Source organism: Atta cephalotes (genome assembly GCF_000143395.1).
Source record: "Atta cephalotes unplaced genomic scaffold scaffold00010, whole genome shotgun sequence".
Classification (NCBI taxonomy): Eukaryota; Metazoa; Arthropoda; class Insecta; order Hymenoptera; family Formicidae; genus Atta; species Atta cephalotes.
The window spans coordinates 3156045-3173139 of record NW_012130074.1 but is presented as its reverse complement, the minus strand read 5'-3'; the positions used below and the strand labels follow the sequence as shown (position 1 = coordinate 3173139).

The window sequence follows — 17095 nt, the reverse complement described above, 5'->3', positions numbered from 1 at the left end:
CACGCTATGAAACACCTATAATGTTCTTGGGTTTTATAATTAAAATAGAGATGGTTGATCGTCAACACTGTGATAATATACATTATAAAGTAAATAATCATCATAAAAAAATTAATCTTTCACATACTATTTCTCTATTGTATAAAAAAACCTAGTTTAAAAATTTGGAATGTTTGTAGTATTTTAACTCCATTAAATCCATAATTAGTGACGATCTACAGTATTTTGAGTGATTGTAAAAGACAGTCATGGTTTCCTACAGAAACTATAAAACCCAAAACTCAGAGTCTAATTGGCAGTATAGTGTTGGACATTGCGCCCAGCGCAAGGTGCATAGCAGAGCTGCTGCAATAGTTAAGAATCAGAGGATCCTTAACCGCAAAGAGAAAAAATTTTTTTATGCGGCTTTGATTAAGTTAGTTGCGGATGTTACACGTACGTGGCCATAGTACCAGTTGGAATAGATGGTGTCTCCTCTGGTCTACCTTTAGGTCCATATTGTCCGATGAAGGATCCATCTTCCGTAAAACGTCCTAGAACAAACAATGAATTCTATTGTATTATTTATATAGAAAATATATAAAAGTATGACGCTATATGTAACATACAGTTCTCTTTTAATTTTAAAATAAAGTAATGCTATATACATCAGCGCGTAATTTTATCGGATATTACACAATTAAGTTAATTTTCGAATTAGTTTGCTAAAACATGAATGAAGCGAATGAAGTGTTAAAAATGTATATTAGGGAGACTTTGTATGAGAGCGATCGATTCATAATCGGTGGAACAGATTTACCTGATTTATTTTGATTTTATACAAGATTGATTGGAAAGTAGAAGATTATCAGTTAAAAGAGTGTAACAGGTGAATAGTAATGTTTCAGGAACTTGTATTTCATATTTCAATTGTTTCATTTCAAGAACACATTTGTTGAACTTACCTTAAACTAGGGTGGCAAATGCTTGCGAATTTGGTTCCTGCTTACGATGTCGGCCATACTGACCAATGAAAGAACCATCTTCATTCATGCCCTCTGTATCGAGTCAAGCAATAAAGCAAATAAAATATGTAACAAAATATACATGACAAATTAAAAATAAAATAATCTAAAGCAAATATATAAATAAATATATAACTTATGCGACTGCAGCTGTGAAGTGTACAAAAGAAAAAGTGTTGTGATACAAAATTTAAATGAGTATGAAAATACACTCAGCTGTGTTCACATGAAATATGAGACTATTTTTTCTCATATTTCTCTCTGCAACTGTGCTCTCTATACGAAAGTATTAAAAATATTATGAAAATATTAAAATGTGATACATATTGCAATAATTGACAACAATACGTACCCTATTTCATAAAAGTCAAATTCCCTAAATCTCTTCTTTAAGTAATGTAACTCTTCTATTCTCAATTAATATATATTATTTAAATTCTCCTCTTGTACTGTTCTTTCTACTATCTTTTTGCTACGGCATAAATTATACATACATATATATTCTATTTTTCGATTCTACAAATTCGTTTTTTTTGACTCTCAAAATTGAGCGCGCAACATTTTGAATATGTGTTGTTAAAATCGAAAATTGAGAATAGAGGATTTATTCGATCACGATAATTTAAAACTAGAGGGATTTGACTATAATATACGCACGCGCGCGCACGTATGTGTGTGTTTGCATGAACGCAGTTAATATTTCATAATTAATATTAATATTTTATCATAATATTTGATACTCGAAAAATACGTGTAGCAAATATTTTTAATTATATACTACTCTTATGTATCAAGAAATTTTCTAACACTAGATATTTTTAACGATTCCCCAAGTCTTATAAATTTTAAATCTATTACCTGTATCACCATCGCCATATTCTGCCATGGAATCGGTATCAGATTCAGGATGTTTACCATCCTGATGAGAAGAAGACGCCAAGGACGCGCGTCCGCCAGCCGATTTGGTGTCCAATGGTTGCGAGTATTCATGGAATCCACCTTCTTCGGGATAGTCCCCACGTCCAGCGGCCAATTCTCGCTCGTGTACCGCATACTTTCCGCCTCTATTTCGTTTAATTACGCATACGATTATCAGCACCAAAAGAAGGATGGCGATTGCTAACATCATTCCTGCAAAAATATCACAGCGTTTTTGATACATGCAAGTTGTCAATAAATTTAAAAATTTGATTAAAGAGAAAAGCATTACCTATGAACCAACCAGCTGTCGCTACATTCTCTTTCGGTTGAATAATGGGCCCTTCGCTACTTGTTTGTACTTCTTGATGAGCACTCTCGCTTATATAATCTCCATCGACAGCGACAATTGACATTATGTAGATTTCGCCGCTTTGAAGACCGCGAACCTACGTGATTTTTAATAATCATATATATATTTATTTTATTTACACAATAATAAAATTGAAAATAAGACCGTTTATGTGAGTATATCATTTAAATATGATAAGCGTTATGTGATGGTCGAAACTAGATGTTGAAGTAAATACATATCGTGATCTCGGACAACTCATCGCTTCACGTAAATGTATCCGGTAATGTCTCTAAGAACGCTTCGCATTCCCTTAACATCGAGCCACTACCATGTTTCATGATATGTATTTTTAAAATAAATTTATCTCAGAAATATAATTGCGTGCCGTTACTCTCGGACTTTTAACAATCCATCTAAAATATTAATAATCCTTCCAAATTTAATTACATACATCTTAAAAACTTGTAAAGAACTTATTGCAATTACCTTAAAATATTATCTCGGCCTCTAAAGACTTGCATGGAATGCTAGAGATCCGAGTTCGATTCTCGGCTGAAGTAATATTTTTCGTAATAAGTTCTTTACAGATTTTTAAGATGTATGTAATTAAATTTGGGGAGATCATTAATATTTCAGATAGAGATTAATATTTCAGATTGCGTTGAAAATCCGATAATAACAGCGTGCAATCATATTTCTGAGATAAATTTATTTAAAGAATACATGTATTAGTTTAATATCTTTTGACCATCAAGTGGCGTTTCTCGTATTTAAGTGATATCTTGTTTATAATAAATTAGAATGAAGTTACATACAATCAAAATGTAAATTTAATGAACATAATACTAATCACACTATTAATTTAAACATGATAGTTTAAGATTTCAATACAAAAGATATCCGAAAAAATTTTGATTAATAGAATACATTAAGAATATATCAAAAAGCGTCAAGCACAAATTTATCGTTATAAACATACCTCAATACTATTCGACTGGAATTCGGGATCCGTCTCCAAAAATATCGTTTCACCTTTCAGCTTATATCTGACGAAGAAATGGCTTCCCGGATTACCGTTAAAATTCGGCACCCAAATGATCCTAACGTTTGAATATCCATTCTCCACTGGTACAGTTTCCCATATAAATTGTGGGATGTCAGGTCGTTGAGACGTTTTTGTTTTTTGTTCGATAAAATAGCTATAAAAATACATCAAAATTATAAGTAACATAGATAAAATAACAAAATAATGTTTATCACTTTACAAATGTTATTAATGTTAACTTCGTTCTTATAACTCACATAATACTTACTCATTGCCTTCACCGACACTAGTTGTGGCACGTATGTGAACGCGGTATATCGTATCAGGCGCTAATGTGGCTAATTTGGCACTCTTAGCTTGTGGATCCATAACATCTGGCTTTCTCTCGAGTAACGTTCCTAACTTTGTGCCGTTTACGACCTGATAATAAATTCTATATCCGGTTAAAATACCATTCGGTTCTGCGGGCGGCTGCCACGCTAAATATAACGCACTGGATCCCATGGGGAATGCTTCTAGACCAAGTACTGTCCCTGGTACTCCTTCTGGTGTGTTAAAGTTTAAAGTCTCGCTCGTAGGACCGTTGTATCTGAACAAAACAAACATTATTTAAAGATGATTTCAAGAGGCAAAATTTGAACAGCAATATATAATCAAAGTATTATTACCTGCCATTGTAAACGAGCATTCTCACATAATTTTTACTGTACGGAACAAATTTCTCAACTAATGCTTCCGTTTTATTACCTCCGCGAATATCAATCTCACGCATTCCCTTTTCACCATCTCTCTCCGTCCACGTTTGAATTTTGTATCCCACTAATTCGCCTCTTACCGAATCCTCAGGTACAGGACTCCAACGCACATAAGCGGATGTACCCGATATTGGTTTATCTACTGTAAAGTTGCCAGGTGCTTGTAGGGGTACTGAAATAACGATTTAATGTTTTACAAATCGCATACAATAGTTACATAATTATTGATGTTAAAATAATTAATCTTAGCATATTAAATAAAATAAACTGAGACGAATATTTAAATATAAATAAAAGAGAATCAAAAAATCATTTTTGGTTAAAGCGAGTCTTAGGCTCGATTGCACCAACGTTACTTTCATTTTAAACGAGGCTCTTTCTATTTCTTTTTGGTTTTAAAACGAGACAGATAAAGTTTTAAGTCTCACTTAAAATCAAAGTGAAATTGGTGCAACTGGGCCTTAGTGTTTAGTAATACTCACATGTATGTGAATATATAAAACAATTATCAATTTGTAGACTATGCACCGATTCGGTTTGTCAGACTTTATTTTGCGTCGATTAAAAAAGGATATTATGATTAATATCTTATGTCTCGGTGATCGAATTGGAAAGAATTCCGCCCGCACGGAATTCGGGTGATTTAAGTTCGAATTTTAGCCATATTTTTCACAATGAGTTATTTACAAGTTTTTAAGATACTAGGAGTGTTATGAATAGATTAATTAAATCAATTTAATTGTAAAATTATGATTTCAGTTTATAATTGTGTTTCAAATCTGACAAATCAAATCGGCGCAAATCTACAGAACTAATAAATCATATTTATACGTTTACATGAATATTGCTCACAAGAAGAGGACCGTAGACTTCTTCACAAGGAGAGAATACAGTAGAAATTTTAATCTCTTTAAGCATGATGAAACAACATCAAAAATAAATTATACTGTTTCCGAGCGTTTTGTTAAATAGGCCTTGTATTTTTTTTTAATGTATGAAAGAACCTCCGAATTAATTATATAGAAAATTGGATCTCGATGAAATGAGTTAGTTCTTACATATAATGTAACTTATAATGTGAAGATAGACATAAGATTCAATAGACAGTTTTTGAGCTATGGTATATCAAAGATGTAAAATTTGTGCTCATACAATATCTTTGATATATTACAGCTTCAAAATTCCATTATTGAATCTTATATATATGATATCTCTTACTACATTATAAGCTATATTATATGTGAAAAAACTAACTCATTTTATCGAGATCCAATTTTCCATTTAAGCAGTACGGGATCTTTTCATACAAAAAAATACTATCTACAAAGTCTATTCAACAAAACGTTCAAACATGGTATAACTTGTTTTCAACATAGATTAATCATACGGAAAAAAATAGAAACTCCTTATAAGCACTAAAGTTCGCTTTGATCGAAAATAGGTTTTCTCTCTTATTTATGTGCAGTCTTAGTATATCGTAATAATAAAATTGAGTAATTTTATCAATGGACTACCGTCTTCTCCGGAGTATCCGATAACTTCTTTGGCTGGAACTCTACATTCTCCTTTTTCATTTATCGCGACAACCTTAATTCTGTATCTCTGATAAGTAGGTTGATTTTCTACCACAAGAGTATTTTTTCTCCAATCATGTATATTATTTGTAATCCAGTCTTCACCTCGTATATCTCTTCTATAAAATATTCTATACTCAAATTTGGCGCCATTATGTTCTATCTGCGGCATGACTGTCCATGAAATAACCAAATTTTGTGGCGTTGTACCCTTGCCCATAACATTTTCCGGATTTTTATCAGGAAGATCCGGTAAAGTAGTACAAACATCGCTATGTGATGACGGTAGAGAAGTACCTGCGTAGAAAGTAATATCGATATATCAGTTTATAACGTATTTATTCCAAAGAGAAGATAATAACCATAATAAATTGATTAAAAAAAAAAAGGATTTTCTCACCTATTTTATTCCACGCAAGAACACGGAACGTGTAATTAGCCCAGGGTGACATAGGCACTTCGTATGTCTGATCCGTAGCTGGGACTTGATCGTGAGCTACCTCCCAGGTATCTGGTGTAAAGGTAGTATTATATTGAATCGTATAGCGTAGAATGGGAGATCTATTATCTCCCATAGGTATCCATTGCACAATGGCCGAGTTGGATTGGCATTTAATGCTGATTAATCTCGGCGCATTAGGTACATCTTGAACTATCAATGTCGCTTGCGCTCTCGTTTCGTCAAGATCAGTGCGGGCGACACATGTGTAGACACCAGAATCCAATTCAGTCGTCTTCGTAATCAACAGAGAATAATCGGAACTTCGTACAAATCTCGGTTCCATCTCGAAGTCTATTGGTTGGCCATTGCTCAACCAATCTATGGTTAGAGGTAGAGTGGGATCAGTAACAGCATTACACCTAGAACAAACGTAAAACAAAAATTATAAGCGATAATTATACATAAGATTACAGATTTATCTTTCCTTTTATTGAAATTTCAATATTTGCAAAATTTTACCTAAATGTGGCAGTAGAACCGGCTGCGACCTCATAATCCTCTGGCACATCTGTTATCCTGGTATGCTCTTTCACCATCAAAATGGCGGATGCATTCACCTCACCCAACTTATTTTTGGCATAACATGTGTAAGTACCGGCATCTAGGAATATCACATTCTCGATTTCCAAATCGCCTACATCTAGAATTTTGTAACGACCGCCAGTTAATTCTTGTCCGTTTCTGATCCATTTGACCTCGGGTTTAGGCGCGCCGAAAACGCGGCACGTAATCCGAATGGTCTTGCCATCCACTGAACTTAAGTTCATAGGTGGTTGCGTGATATCTGGTGCGAGGGCCAACACATTTATAAATACGTCCTTGTAAACGTATCCAAACGAATTAGTAGCATTGCATCCGTAATTTGCCGTATCATTTTTCACCAATCTCTCGATGATAATGGAATTCGACGTGACTTTCCTTCTTTTATTTTCCGGCGCTTCGGATATCGGTTTACCGTTACGGATCCACTTGATTTCGGGAACGGGCACTCCGCTAGCCTCGCATCTGATTTCTGCAGTCTCGTCCTCCGCAGCATTTACGAACTCGGGCTCAACAGTGAAATATGGTGAGGCCATTACTTGTAGATTTATAGAATACGATTGGGCTCGACCCACTCCGTTTGATGCTTCGCAGGTATATTGCCCCTGGTCCTCAAAATTGACGTGTTTTATAATGAGAGATTTACCATAATTTCCTTGAATTATCCTATCGCTCGGCTTGATCACTTGACCATTTTTGCTCCAAATCATCTGCGGCAAAGGTGTCCCTCCAAAAATACAATACAGTTCTACCTTTTTACCGCGCATAGCAATCTCATTTTTCCTGGTGACATACTGTCTTTCAGGAGGATATTTGTTCTGGCCGCTGGACGCACCCGTAGAAATTACATTTAGCAAAACCTTATTGCCTACTTTGTATTCGTTTCTGAACACAGATGTGGCGGCACAGGCATAGTAAAAATCATCCGAAGCATCGTCTCTTGTAACATTGCTGAACCAGAGATTACCCTCCGGATCAAGAGTCATCCTTGAATTATTGATTGACTTGATACCACCAGCGATATCCTGAATTAGCCAATAAACATTTGGCTTAGGCCAGCCATCGGGTGGTTGGCAAGTAAGTTTAAATGGTGAACCTTCAGTCGCGCTTAATGGTACCGGATTTTCATCCTTAAACGAATTTAATTCGGCCTTTCGAACGAACACCGAATTCGATGTAGCTGTACCCCAGTCATTTTCAGCAAAACACTGATATTGTCCTAGATCTTCATTTTGCGGTCTTGATATAACCAAAGTACCTCTACCAGGTTGTTGAGAAATGCGATCGTCATACGCTGGCCACAAATAGGGTTTTCCATTTTTAATCCAACGATACCTATATAAAATTATACAATATCAGAATTTCTTCTAACAAATCTTATGTACTTTAATGTATTTTTAGTACATAATGAAAAATAAAAATGAAAAAGATAAATTTTATAACAAGTATATGTCTATATTAGCACATGAATTGTTGATTAAATTTATTATTAGGTGTACAACTATGCTTCCGCCGTTTTCCTATAGATGGCTTTAGCGGTAAGTGGTGATCGAAATAAATAGATCATAGACGTCATACAATAAACTTGGGCATCTGTCAACATAACCCCATAGAAACATGAGTCGATTTGTGTCTGCATCATAAAGTTATTCTCGATTGAAAATGTCAGTTACGAGCCAAATTCTCGTCATTTGCGGGAGGTTTTAATTTTTGCTTCAATATGAAGAAATCTGAGGCTGAGGCTCATCAAATGCTCTCAAATACTCATGGTGAGGCCGCTATTAGTGAAAGAACGTGTCGTGAGTGGTTTCAACGCTTCAAGAACGGTGATTTTGACGTCCAAGGTCATGCTCTGTATTTGGGACCAGCTCAGCGTAGTGTATTATGAACTATTAAAACCGACTGAAACAATCACAGGCGATCGGTATCGAACGCAATTGATGCGTTTGAGCCGAGCATTGAAAGACAAACGGCCGCAATACAACGAGAGACACGATAAAGTGATTTTGCAGCATGACAATGTTCGACCCCATGTTGCGAAAGTGGTCAAGACACTTGGAAACATTGAAATGAGAAGTCCTACCCTACCCGCCGTATTCTCCAGACGTTGCTCCCTCTGACTATCACTTGTTTCGATCAATGGCACACGGCCTGGCTGACCAGCACTTCCGGTCTTATGAAGAAGTAAAAAATTGGATCGATTCGTGGATAGCCTCAAAAGATGACCAGTTTTTTCGACGCGGGATTCATACGCTACCCGAAAGATGGGAGAAAATAGTGGCCAGCGATGAACAATACTTTGAATCATAACCAGTTTTTTACAATAAAGCCTCGAATTTCGGAAAAAACGGCGGAAGCAAAGTTGTACACCTAATACTTAAGTTATTTTAATGAGTTATTTTAATAACTCATTATTAAAATTAATTCAACATCGATATACACGAAATTTAACTTTTATAATTTGTTTTTTTCTAATTTGTAAATAAATTTCTTTTTATAAATAAATAATATAATTTCTTCTTATAACCATGATTACACACACACACACACACACACACACACACACGCACGCACGCACCCGCACACGCACACGCACACACGCTCTAATGTATATAGATACTATAATGTGTATATAATCATTCTTTATTTGTTTATAAAAAACTGTACCAATGCCCGTATGGTTAGATAAGTCAGTATTAGTGATTATTTCACACATCCTAAAGCTATGAGATCATCTTTGTAATTAAGATCGACCAGTTGCACCGACTTCTTCTCTATATTGCATGAGATGAATAAGCTCGACGTGAGTGCAATGTAACTTTAAATGAAATATTCCGAAAGTATGTTCTTAAGCACTTCAAGTGTCACAAGTCATATTTACATAATAATTATTTCCTTGATAGCACTTGCGAGGTACTATCTAACAATGCCAACAAACCGTAAAAGACGACTTAAAGATAATAATATTTATTCTACATACAATAAAAAACAAAATAAACTAAATCTAAAAAAATATCAGATACGTACATTGGAGCTGGCTCTCCTTCCGCTTCACATTCAATTAGAAATGGTTTATCATTTTCATTGATGTTTTTTTGTGCCACTTGAAACAATTGCTCATCCGTTGGTGGCTGTTTAGATATTCGTGGCGGTGATTGAACTAATAAACAAAAAAATATATTAGATCCAAAATTGTACCATTAAAATAAAGATAAACTAGTAAAAGAGAAATACACAAATGTAATCTAAACAAGAAACATTTATAATTCATGTTTAATGTAATGAAACTCCGCTGTGAAAGATGATCTTCGTGATTTTTAACTTAATTATAAAAAGGGTCAGCCACAGCTTACTATAACTTAATTGAAATAAATACATTAAGAGGATATAAAGAGAATGAAAACAAATACACAATAGAAAAAAACCAACGTTCTTTAAAGGACATCTACAGTTACATACAAACATTTGAAAGTAATAAATTTGGAATCTAATAAAAATAATATTCTACAGTTCGTATTGGAACTATGTTGTGTGTATGTTTATTGTTGTATTGGAACATATTGTGTTTGTTATATTATTGGAATTATGTTGCATGGCATATGTAAAATAATGTAAATAATGTATATGGTAATGAAATATTCACATAAAAATGATTTACAATGTTTTCATTGAAATGTTCACGTATGTTTTAAGCTTATTCTACAATGTGTTTTTGTTTCCTTTTTCTTATTTTTGGTCTATTTTTTTACATTTTGTCTTTTTGCTTCTTATCTGATTTTTTGTTTTCTGTTGCCCAAGATAAAGTTAACAAACTTCGGAAGAAACAAGAAACAATAAGAAATAAAATTGCCGTTAAAATGATCGCAAGGAAGGAAAAAACAAGAGGTAAAAAACAAAAAATAAAAAAACAAAGAGCACATTGTAGAATAGGCTTTAACAGATAGACAAAGATAGACATAGGTGTAATTGCGTGAATGTACAAATATTAAGAAGTATATATGATCTGGAGTGTAAACAAATAGGAACATGTATATATGTAAATGTAAATACACAAAAACATAGCAGCCCCGTGTAGAGAATTTATTCTGTGGCAAAATGGTTTTTGCGTGAATGAAAGATCGTTTATAATAGAAAGTACGATTACGAAAAACGGTTTCCATAATAGTGTATTTCACCTTCTACATTCTCCGGGACACGTACTATAATTGAAAATTAAAAAATCACAGGTTTAATAACAAAATCCATTGCACTTCATAGCATAATAGAATAAACCTCTTAGCTATATTAATTAGCCATATTAATTATAATTTAAAAAGTAATCCGCGAGCGATTAAATTGTTTACACTCACCTATAGCTGATGTGCCAAGCACCAGCGTGCAAATAATGCACACGGCAAGTCTCATTGTCACTTCGTACTTAGAAAGCTAAAATAATATTTCTTTTATTAAAGGTTTTTCTCGTCAAAAATTATAAAGGACAAGGATATTTTCGATCAAATCCATGTTAACTTAATCGACAATTAATTCAATCGGCACAATTATTCACGGCAAAATTTCTAACTGTATAATTTATTATCTCTTATTTTTAATCTTTCCTTTCATATTTATCTCAATAGTTTTCTTTTAATTGCCACTATTAAATCTATAGTGTCAAACCTAGTGTTTAACCTAATATGTGTCGCCATTGCTCCTACTAAATATATCATTATTTTTTATCAAAACGATAGTTAATTTGACATTATATTGTGCCAATTTGACACTATATAGTGTATAATATCAAATAAAATCATTGTTTTAATGTAAAATAATATATTTAGTAGGAGCATTATATTTAGTAGGAGCAGTGGTGTCTCACGTTAGGTTAAATTTGACACTATAGATTTAACAGTGTGAAAACTTCAATCTATCGCTCAAATTAAGTTGACCCCATTAAAAAAAAATGAATTATGGCTTCTGCGATATTAATTACATTTTTTATCAATTATGAGCGACAATTGCATCTATATCTATGACATATAAGATATATAAGATTTTCGACATATTTTTGTAATGAACATAACTGAACGATAATTTCTGTTATATAATTATTATGGAAGCGTTGACTCGATGTATATATAGAGGTAAGGCCTCTATTATGAGATACAGAGTTCATTTTAGGTAAATGCTAAAAGTCTGTGGACAGAATTTAAAAAAATAGTAGATTATTTTGAAGGAATTTAATAAGCTTTAAGATAATGTTATATAAAATTCAATCCAAATTTCATTTTTTTTGAAAATTAAAGAATATAAAGTGAACAAATCGCAAAGTAAAACATTATGCTCCTAATATAAAATGCCCCGAGAAATCAATAATAGAAATCAATAATAAAACGCAAAGTATATCAGTATTGTAACTAAAAAACTTTATTTAATATTTCTTAAATACAAACACAGTCAGGATGCGCGAAAAATGAGTATATTATACTCAGAACTCGTCTTCAGATAGTTAAAATCAAGCATCGCAGAAATAGGCACTCGACATTCATTCCGATTATTCTTTTTGTTATTGTATTGTGTTATATTGTGTTATATTGTGTTGTATTGTGTTATAATAATACTTATACTTTAGCAAGGATTTTCATTATGACATGGGAGCATGGATTATTTCATATTAGAAACATCCTGGGTATCTCATATTACGATTTCCATCCTTACGGTTTTGCGATCATCAAATCTAACTTCAGTAATTAAGCAATTTAACATATCCCGTATTTTTCTATTAGTACGATCTTATTTTATTCACTATATGAAGAATTTATTGCCAAATATTTATTTTTTATTAAATAATAAATTATTTATTAAATATTATATTTATTAAATAATAAAATAATGTTTAAAGGCTTATCTCAATGAAACTTGAAGATATCTAAATTCTAAAATCTTTTTTTACGATGACTGCAAGCATAATAATATATTCTCTAATAATATATTCTCTACTAAACAGTTTTCAATCCAAGAGCAATAAATTTATGGTAGAACCAATAGATAGCACTATTAGTTTTGTAGAAACGCTGCTATCATAGGCGCTTATCTCATAATAGGGGGCTTTCTTCTATATATAATTTTTGTAATTTTATTCTCCGAGGACAGGTTTAAAAGTAAATAGAACGATTGAGATATTAACATTGTGCCTGGCTCACTATTCCATTCATTATTTTTAAATTTTTAATTCTCTGAGCTCTTAAATACTTTGCAAACAATATATTCATTAACATGAATAAAACAGTATAAATATCATTCAATAGTTAATTGGAATTTGCTCGAAGATATTTTAAAAATCAGAAAAAGCAGAAATGTATTAATAATTTATAAGCAGTTTTTGTATAATATATCGCCTGTAAAAGCTTCCAAATTTTCTCCGAGATTCTCCAAATACTGTTACATGCGAAACGCAACATCATATTTCAAAGTAGAAGAAAAAAAAGAAACTCATTTTTTTATCAAATGCTTTACTAAAGCGAATCGATATGTCTGACATACAGCGCACATACGCAGAGTCGTTTCACGTGAGCGACAGACAAGAACTAAAGAAAATTTACACTCGAAATAGATCTTTTTCTGAAAAGGATAAATCTTTCTCAAAATAATAATCAATAACACAAAATAAGTATACTCTAACTAAATAATATTTAGTGATCAGTCCATTATGAAAAAAGATTTATGATTTCTGAAGCAAATAAAGAATTTATGATTTCCGGAACAAAGGACAGCCAGAGTTAACATAAATATATGAATGAAACCTTTAAACATCCCCTTCCCCTTGAGTTACAAAAAGGTTTCAAGAAAAGATTCAAAATATTTGTAAAATGACAAAATACATCATAGAGATTTATATATATGTTACAGTAAAAACAAATTAGCTATCGTATAGTATATGTTATACATATATATATATATATATTTTATATGTATATATAAATTATATACATGTAGGATATTTATCTTTTTTTATATCTTCAAAAAATCTTTTTCTTTAATTTTATGGTGATAATTTAACTTAAATAACAAATAATCAAAGATAATAACTATACTTTTGTATACTTTTGTGCTTTTATTTAAATTAAAATTAAAAAATCAAAAGATATCAAGCATGTTGTTAAATCATTTGTTAACAAGATATACAATTCGCAAAGAAATTTAGATCAAGCGATATATTTTTATTAAATAGTTTTAAGACAAATATTAGTTTACCTACACTGAAAAAAAATGCTTGATTCAATTAAAGTCTGTATTACGGGACATAAAGACATAAATTATTATTTCAATAATCAAGGCTTTTATCAATAAAAATATACGTGAATTAATCACTTATGTTAGTGACAGCCCATAATATAGACTTTAATTGAATCAATAGCATTTTTCTCTCAGTGTATAATAATATTTACTAGTGGATAATAATTCTAAAAATCTTAAGCAATTGTATACATTTAATAAATATATAAATATATAATTATTGAATTTTACACTCTTACTGCAATATACATAGGAAAAAAATCTTACTGTATTAATTAAAATTCTGGTAGATTCAATCAGAATCATAAATAAAACACGAGCCTATTTCTACCAATCTATTATCGGAAAGTTCATGCCAATATTGAAAGAAAATTGAAACGCAGAAGATTTAATTTTATTTAATTTAATTAAATTTTAGTATACATTTATTAAATTATATTGGTTAGTCGGCACGAACTTTCCGGACAACCCAATATTTAATTTTAATCTCGATTCGATTCACCCTTCATCTTTTTCTAATTCTTAGACCCGGTTCCGTAAGTTCAATGTAAAATTAACTTCAATTTCAATTCAATGCATTAAAACCACTCAAAATGTAACTTCATTACGGATTCTCAAGATTAAAACCAAAAATAGAAACCAAATAAGATGAAGGAGAATACGGCACAGTTATTATGCGCAAAATTATTAAGTAATAATTTTACTCTTTAATCGAAAAATTATGATCTATGAAAATTGTATTTTCGTTTCAACTTTAGAGTCCTCTTCAGCAATAAATTACAAATTTAATGCATGCATATATACATCCTCTCATGACTCAAAGACAAGTCACCAACAACAAATTGCCAGATTAGAGCTACGGTCTACTTGATGCTACAAATGTTTTGAAACATTTTTTGATTGGTCAATTAATGAAATTCCTTCTTCTGATTGGTCAGTCAAATGCTTTCGAAGCCTTTGTAATGCTAAGTGGACCGCACCCTTGAATATAGCATAAAATCTCGACAAATAAAGGTCTTGAAACTTTGGATTATCATTTAATAAATATAGCAATTAAATATTTACGCAATTTATAGCAATTAAATATAATGTAATGAAATAAATGCTCTCACAAAAAGTACTTACAATAAAGTATCAAGTACATGAATTTGTAATTCATTGCTGAGAAGAACTTCAAAGTGACTCGAAACATATAATTTTCCTCGATGACATCGCATTTTTCCAATAAAAAATAAAATCATTATTTAATAATTTTGCGCATTAATAATCGCGCTTCTCATTTGTCTTATTTTTATTTTTGGTTTATTATTTTCTGCCTGCCATTTTCCAATTCTAAGACTTTCCATTCTTAGGACCATAATCCACAAAAAAAATTAAGCAGTAAAACATAAGCAGATAGCGAATTGACCAATCACAGTAGACTTATTAAAGTCATAACGTAAGTTATAACGTAATAACTAATCCAATTTGTTGATTTCCTTACTGCTTGCGTTTTATTACCTTAAATTTTTTATGTACTATAGTCCTTAAGATAAAGAAATCAACATGTTTGTGAATTTAGTACTGTTTACGTTATGACCTTACGGTCTTGATCAATTCGTTTATTATTTAATTTTACTGCTTAAGTTTTTTGTGTGCCCTTAAAAGGTAACAATTGAATCGAAATTAAAGGTTATCTACATTCGTAGAATAGGCACCAATAAAGACTATATTCGTATATTACTGCTAGTTGATTGCCATTACTGAAAATTTATAGTTTCCGTTACGTATACTATACTATACTGATAACTGGCAGTAAAATACGAAGACGGCCAAAATACAACAAATGAATGGAAAACGTGATATTTAATGAAAGCGGATCTTCACGCCTAAGAATTTTTTATGAATTTATACAATTTCCAGTTCAAACTGTGCGCCAATATTATTTGTCGGTTTTGAAACACAGTCCTAGATCGAAGCTGAAGTAGTAATATCACAAATTAAATTAACGAGCAATTTAATATTATTGATACTCTAATAAAAATTTTTTAAACCTTATAAATAATTTATTGCAAAAAATTTCAGCCGGGATTCGAACGGAAATTATATAAATTAAAAAAAATATATGAAAATCCGTCTTGACTGAATATAGCGTTCTAATCATTTGTATATATACATACATATATATGATTTTCAATTAATTACAGAATATTATAATATATATACTTCTCACTTAAATTTTCATGTTTTAAAATATTTCTTTATACTTGACTTATATGCTCTGTATACTCCTGATATTGTTTTTAAATTAAGAGCCCTTCGTTTTTGTAAAAACTAATCATAATATAAAATTTGAAGGTGAAACATTTATATTTTAATTCCGATTAATTTTCATTTAGTTCTTAATGACTATACAATGACTATACAATGATTTACTACACTACAATCGATCTTTTATTACACAATATGAGTTATTCGTGTTTCACACTTAATTTCCACTTTAATAAATATACAAAAATTATTAAATGATATTGATTCTTACATATATACTTTACATCTTTAGAAAATATTTATAAGATTGTTTATTAAAAAAAATATGTAAAATATATAAAATATAAAATATATAAAATATGTAAAATAACTAATTATTTACTTGATATTAATTTTTGTTTTATAAGAAAAAAAATGTATAGAACACGAATATATACTACTATTTATATATATACTACTATTATACAAAATTCGTTTTATTTGTATTTCTTGTTGACACAATCATACTTTTATAATGTACATACTCAGGATATCGTACTAGGCATTGTTTAATAAGGAAATTGTTTCAGCTTTTGGAAGATATTAAATGAGATTTTATGAGACTGAAAACTCTTCAATATTTCGGCAAGTAACAGCATTCGGATTCTTTCGGCTTTCTTAAAAAAAAAAGGAGATCAATAAATAGAAAAATTCGTCGCATCCGGAACGATGATAACGAACGAGATATCTCTCTCTCTCTCTCTCTCTCTCTCTCTATATATATATATATATATATATATATATATATATATATATATATATATATATATATAGTTAAGTTAAGTTAAGTTAAGTTAAGTTAGTTAATTAAGTTAAGTTTAACGTTAACTAACGTTAGTAA

At 31.1% G+C, this 17095-nt stretch overlaps 1 protein-coding gene across 2 annotated transcripts in view; it reads right to left on the bottom strand.

The window, feature by feature from the left end:
- Window positions 1-429: 429 nt before the first annotated feature.
- Window positions 430-17095, bottom strand: part of LOC105627735 (neuroglian) — a 17596-nt gene continuing 930 nt past the window's right edge. The window contains exons 2-13 of one of the 2 annotated variants that reach the window (XM_012209016.1): window positions 11043-11118; window positions 10869-10892; window positions 9721-9853; window positions 6613-8028; window positions 6052-6512; window positions 5592-5948; window positions 3991-4249; window positions 3591-3911; window positions 3257-3476; window positions 2215-2371; window positions 1863-2135; window positions 430-533 (exon numbers count right to left, since the gene is read on the bottom strand). In XM_012209016.1, the coding sequence (XP_012064406.1) occupies window positions 430-533; window positions 1863-2135; window positions 2215-2371; window positions 3257-3476; window positions 3591-3911; window positions 3991-4249; window positions 5592-5948; window positions 6052-6512; window positions 6613-8028; window positions 9721-9853; window positions 10869-10892; window positions 11043-11097 (3780 nt within the window). In that variant the 5' untranslated portion in view covers window positions 11098-11118. Of the gene's footprint in view, window positions 534-945; window positions 1038-1862; window positions 2136-2214; window positions 2372-3256; window positions 3477-3590; window positions 3912-3990; window positions 4250-5591; window positions 5949-6051; window positions 6513-6612; window positions 8029-9720; window positions 9854-10868; window positions 10893-11042; window positions 11119-17095 lie in introns of those variants that run through there. The other variant, XM_012209015.1, reaches the window with a different exon arrangement.